The sequence below is a fragment of the Vombatus ursinus genome, unplaced genomic scaffold (genome assembly GCF_900497805.2).
Source record: "Vombatus ursinus unplaced genomic scaffold, bare-nosed wombat genome assembly UNPS02007344.1, whole genome shotgun sequence".
Taxonomy (NCBI): domain Eukaryota; kingdom Metazoa; phylum Chordata; class Mammalia; order Diprotodontia; family Vombatidae; genus Vombatus; species Vombatus ursinus.
Window position 1 is genome coordinate 2,345,838 of NW_020947122.1, and position 6,540 is coordinate 2,352,377.

The 6,540-nt window shown below is 39.4% G+C and overlaps 1 protein-coding gene across 2 annotated transcripts in view; it reads left to right on the top strand.

Annotated features, from left to right (window-relative positions):
- The window catches only part of FAT3 (FAT atypical cadherin 3), a 544,819-nt gene that overhangs the window by 155,995 nt on the left and 382,284 nt on the right, over positions 1–6,540 (top strand). For both annotated transcript variants that reach the window (XM_027849349.1, XM_027849350.1), the window contains exon 2: positions 5,741–6,055. In XM_027849349.1, coding sequence (XP_027705150.1) covers positions 5,741–6,055 — 315 coding nt within the window. The remainder of the gene's footprint in view (positions 1–5,740; positions 6,056–6,540) is intronic.

The window sequence follows — 6,540 nt, forward strand, 5'->3', positions numbered from 1 at the left end:
TTGGAAATGAATTTGCTCTTTCTACGTCACTGATTATAAGATTGGGTGAATTCTAAAGGGGATTGTTTCATCTGGAACCTTAGGTAGGAATTTTCATCCAATGGCGACCCATAAATATTTACAGAGCACATAAAATGTAAGTAACTGAGTAGGGGAAAAGACTGCCAGCTGGAGCCAGAGAATATCCAAATACTTTAGAATCATAGTAACCACCCTGTTTTGTCTTCTGGCTTATGTCCTTCCCCTTTTCACTGCTGGTTGCAGGGAGCCGTGATACTGATGGGGTTTGGGTACTCTTAGTCTTATCCCTGTTCATTGAAATTGTATCTTGTTCTGGTCCGCCTGGCTATCCCCTCTCTGCCCCTCATAGCTAGTATAGTAAGTTAAGTTTATAAGTAACTACTCTAAGATAACAATTGTAGGACATAAAATTGGAAAAAGAAACCTAAATGTCTGTCCCATACAGACTGTCCCATAAATTAAATGTCACTAACAGGTACTTGCACACTGTCTTATAAATTAGGGGAGCATTGGAACCACTGACAATTGCCTCATAAATTAACTAAAGCCACATCCAGAGACTATGTGTTAAACTAGGGGGAGTCGGGTGAGCCCAAGTGTAATAACCCCTTAGTCCTTCTAATTACTCTTGGTCTGTAAGCTTCCCAGACATGTGCAGTAAGACCAGAAACAATGTTACACGGATGAACCTAAGGTTTTGGTAATAATTTTGAGATGATGCTAATACATTATTGAACCAAGCCTAACGTGACATGGCTAAGAGGTTAGTCTGTTTCCCACCACCAAAACCCTATAAAAATGGCACCCCTAACTCCTGCCCTTTGAGCACTTCTCTAATTGCTAAGGGGCCATGCTGCCAAGTGCTCCCAATTCCGTCTTTGGTTACCTAAGTGACTCCTTGTGCCTCTCTGCCCCCCCATTCTCTTCCTCACCACTGTCTACTTCCTTCCACAACCTCATCCTGTCTACCCATGCCATCTGTCTCTGTACTTACTTTGCTGTTTGCCTCTGCACTCTATGCCTTATTAAAGTGTGATCAAAGCATAAACCCGCTTACTGCCAGCATGTTCTTTCCCAGTGAGTATCTAAATTTCAAGCATACTTACAGGCAAAGGGACCCCTTCATGGTTCCTCTTTCCTTATAAATTGGGAGCACTAGGACGGAGACTAAACTCTGCTTTCAGCCACCCTTACCATGAACAGGCATGGCACAGTGAATTCATTGGTAGAAAGTAAGAGCGGGCAGAGAACCTCATGTCCTCTCCCAGAAGAATTCTCCCTTTATATAGGTCATAAATCAATTAATAATTTCATAAATTAATGAGTATTTCATCATGGTAATCAGGAAACCTGTGGAAATATTATGCAATGTTAATTATAATAAATACACATATAAACTGTAAATACTCAGTTATGTGTGTATACATCACTAAGTCTTATGTATTGCCGAGGTTTTCATTATTTGTAAGCTTAATTGGAACCCATAGTGCCATAAGGTTGCTCAAAATAATGTTGCTTTTACTCTGAAAATAGAATATTTAGCTTTTGGCAACTATGGTCACTATGTCTTTTTTTTTTAGGGGGAGGGGAGAAGGCAAATGGGGTTAAATGACTTGCCCAGGGTCACATAGCTAGTAACTATCTGAGGTTGGATTTGAACTCAGCTCCTTCTGACCCCAGGACTGAGGCTCTATCCATTGCACCACCTAGTTGCCCTTATGGTCATCGTGTCTTTAAACATTGAAGGGGCCAGTAGAGAAAATTGGTTTGTCCCATGTTGCTACAATAAGTCAAACTAGGACCAGCTGGTGGAAGTACAGGGACATTTGGATTGGAGTGTGGAGGAAATGTGTTTAGAGCTAGAGGACCTGAGCTTACTACCTGGATAATCCTAGGCAATTTACTTTTCAGCTCTTGGCTTCAGTCTCCTCCTCTGGTACATGAAGGGCTTCCAGCTCTGAATCTTTCTGACTATGAGGTTACAAACTGGTATATCTGTGGCTTCATAGGAGGGAGACTTTCTAAACATTGAAATTAATTTCAGTGAATATCTACTACATTCAAAATATGTGGGAAGGCTTTGAATCAATCAGTCAGTCAGTATTTGTGAGGTGTTTATTATGTGACTTCACTGTGCTGGGCTCTGGAAATACAAAAGCAAAAGTGAGCATGCTCTCAAGGGACTTACATTCTATTGTTGGAGATTGTCTATTTGTCTGTCTAGCTACACACATAAACACACAAATATGTATATTCACATATATGAAAATTAACTGCAGGGTACTTTGGTGGACCTGGAGGTTTAGGAAACGTCTTGTGCAGACCTGCTGCCCTTTGGCTGGGTTTGTGCATGATATGATGTCTCATTGAAATCTTACTCTTTCTACTAGATCCCCTTTCACTCCTCCTCCTCCAAACATAGAGGCTGCCTCAATTCAGTAATAACCTATATTACCTAGCAAACAAAGGCTCTTTCTCTGCAAAGTGAGAGGTGAAATATCAGATTATATAAATATATGCATTTCAAAAAACCTGTGTGGTAACTAAAGAGCAGAGATATGCCTTGGTTTGGAAAAGAATGAAAAAAAAAAAGTCAGAGTCTGTGGAATCTGACTGTTGGCTATAAGCAGCATTTTGTTTACTCATCCCCTCTTTCTGAGATGGACAAGCTCACAAACAGGCTTCAAAGCTTCAAATTAAAAGCGTCTCAGATTACGCTGATCAGTTGTCCAATTTAGGTAGCAATCATTTTCACGACCATTACTTAATTTTCTTCACTACTTCTACCTCCAGTCTGGATAATCTGATGCATTTAAGAGGGGGAAAATTCTTCTTTGTAATCATCTTAAATTATCATGCCCAAGATAAGTATTTTTCACCCCCTTCTTCTTTTCCCCTCTTCTCTTTTTGGCCCAGACTTTTTAATATTTACTTCCGAGGCTGTTGCTTATTATATGGTGTTTTCATTATTGGCAGAGTAGTATTTCTATTCTGACTTAAGGCATTTTCCCCAAAGTTCAATACATGTTTCATCCATTTTTCTATACCAAGTCATTATGTAGCACGTATTTCCAACAACAATAAAATAGTATTGTCTTGTGTCCCACAGCATATCCCTATTTAGTTTTTCCTTTGGTCAGTTGTATTTCAGTAGCAAGAACAATGGCTTCATGTCTCTTTAAGTACAGGGTGGCTTCTGCTTAGATTTCTCATTAACTCCCTCCCCACCCCCAACTTTGGAGCTTAAATTTTCAATCTAATTGGGTTACAACCCCCTGAATAGTTTAGCTGTTCAGAATTGTAAGTACCTCTGAGATTACCAAAGGGAAAAGATTTATCAACTTAATTGCTTTTGGAGAGGTACCCTCTTCCCCGCATAGTTACTGTAGTTGGCATCTTGTTTATCCATAATCAATAGGCAGACTTATCAGCCTAATTCAGTCAAACTCCCCAGGAGGAAAACAAAAACAAAGAGTCCAGTAACCATTTTGGAAGGCGAGCTCTTTCTCCTTTCACAGTGGAGGACTTTAAAACTTTCTGGACTCTGTCAGTCCAGCTCATCACACAGCCCAGAGAATTAATTAAAACCCTTGAGGCAGGAACCTGAGAATTGTTCAATTTTAGATAAATTTGTGGAACCCCAGGCAGCTTTTTGCCCTCTTAATGTTTTGGGTAAGAGTTATTGGGGCAGCTGAGTACAAAATGTTTCCTCTAAACTTTTTTTTTCTTCTGATATCTATTTTCTGGTTGAAACTTGTCAACAACAAAATGGTGATGATTTTCTTATAGTTGTTAAAATTGTTCCTAGTCAGTGAGTTTCTCTTAAAGCAGATCACAACTCAATGGGGATTCTTGGAAGGCTATTAGTGATGGGGAGTCCAGCTCATTCTCAGAGCATGCTGACATCATTGCATTTAAACAAATCACTTTTTGTAGGAAATGATGAATGGATGATGCTTTTCAACTTTCAGAATTAGTATTTGTAGGCATCAAGATTGCAGTTAAGATTTCTCATGTTTCAGAACTGACCGATACTGATAAATAACCAGTAACAAAATTTTGAGGAATATAATCTGAAAATGTCACATAGCTTTGCAGGCAGTGGTCTTTTTCTCTATCCAAAAAGGCCAGGGGAAGCAAAAAACAATATTCTCTTATTTGTATGTAGAAAGATGGGAGAGGAATTCTTTTGAGAAAGCTTTCAAATCCAGATATAAGTCACTTTCTCAATCATCTGTACTAATAGGAAACAAGAGCAGTACGAACAGCTAAAAATTGCCCCTAAATTTCATTAACGCTACTAATTTGAACCTGTTTTCTGACCACACCTTTTTTGTTAAAGCCACTGTCAAGATTTCAGTATTTGTTACTAGTAGAAAGAGGGTGAGTTTTGGGAGTCAGAGCACCCGAACTTGAAACATTGCTCTGCCACTTACCAAGTCATTCTTGGAGTCTCAGTTTGTCATCTGTAACATAATGGGGTTAGAACAGATGCTAGATTTCCTGTCCTAAGCCATACAGTAGTGGATCTACTTATGGAGACCCACTGGATTTCAGATCAGTTCTAGGGGAAAATCCCATCTCTGTCACTGCCCCCCAAGACAAAATGGGGTATGTCACTTTCCAGTGGTCACACAGTAAGTTTTTGAGACAGAATTAGAACATAGATCTTCCAGACAAAGTTGTTTTCAATGTGAATATTGAATTCCGCCCTGAGAACAGCAGAGGATCATAGCTTAGAGCTCTAAGGGGCCTTGGTAGTCGGTGAATCCAATGTCCTTATTTGTCATATGAGGAAACTATGGTCAGGAAAGGTTGTTATTTGATGACTGTTACCTGGGTTGTAAGTGGCAAAGTCAGTGGTCCAACCTAGGCCCTCTGACTAAAAATGCAGCATTCTCCCTTGATAGTGAGGAGGTTGTGAGAATGACTAGGAGGTAAGTCTCAATAATTGGAACAAAGACGGAAATAGGGTAATATATGACAGAGATATGTTTTATACAGGCATACTGTGTTTCAGAATTGAACTTTTCTAAGTGTAATTTTGTTTTATGATTTCTAGAGGAGCCACTATTTAAAGGATCCTTTGTAATTACCGAAAAAAGAAAAAAAAAAGAGTTGTGGGTCTTGATTGAAAAACAACAAGAAGAACATTGGAATAGTTACAAGTAATCCTAAGTCTCACCTCTGTCATTAGCTTGGTATGAGTTTTAGTGCAAATCATGTTCTTTCTCTACTCTTCTGTTTCCTAACTATACAGTAAGGGGATTGGGTGCAACTCAATTTTACTCAGCTAGGTAAACATTTATTAATTTAGGTGATCCCTAAGGCCCCTTATATCCCAAAATGATAATTATAATTGCTAACATTTATATAGCACTTAGATACTATGTGCTTTACATTTAATGTCTCATTTGATCCTCACAACAACTCTGGGAGTAGGTGCTATTATTATCCCCATTTTATAGAGTAGGAAACTGAGGCAAACAGAGATTAAGTGACTTAGTCGGGGGTCACACAGCTAGGAAGTGTCTGAGGCCAAATGTGAACTCAGGTCTTCCTGACTACAGGTTGAGTGCTACCTAGCACTGGGCTAGCTTCTAGATACCAGTTTTTCTTCAAACGAGATAAACTTGAATTCAAGGTACTATAATTAAAATGATTGCTTTGAAGGATCTGTGGTAACATGCAGCACTGCTCTTGCTGTGTTTTCTTGCAGGGGTCATCTATACCGCTGACATTCTTGATAGAGAAACCACTGGGTCATACTGGCTGACCGTCTATGCCACTGATCGAGGCGTTGTCCCACTCTATTCTACTATCGAGGTCTACATTGAGATTGAAGATGTAAATGACAATGCTCCTTTGACCTCAGAGCCCATTTACTATCCTATGGTCATGGAAAACTCTCCTAAGGATGTATCTGTCATTCAGATCCAGGCTGAGGATCCAGATTCCAGTTCTAATGAAAAGTTAACCTACAGGATTACAAGTGGGAATCCTCAGAACTTCTTTGTAATAAACATCAAAACAGGTAAGGCAACAACTTTCTGTCCCCATTTGGTGATCAGTAGAGCAGTGAAATCCATCCACCTGACACTTGTTATTTAGATTTATTTCTATTAATTGTCTGGTTATCACCATGTTCTTTTTCCTGAGGCAATGTTTGGAAAAGGAGACCTATCTTTTTGTCTTTTAAGTTGATCTTAATTTCAGTAGACAAAGTCCAATGAACCAATGGAATGGAGATCAGTCTTTTTAATTTAAAGCTCAGAGGTCATGTCAGAATCACCTTGGTTAATAACAGCCAAAGTTTAGAAAACCTACTGCTTACTTCATTAGCTCTTTTAATCAGAAGTGGGACTTCATCCTTAAAGTCTACAGGCAAGATTGCCCGGTCACTCCTTTCTGAACCAGATTCTCGAATGCTTAACTCTAATCGGGACTGTCCTTTCCACTGAATCTGGATGGCTCAGTGTGTGTGTGTGTGTGTGTGTGTGTGTGTGTGTGTGTGTGTGT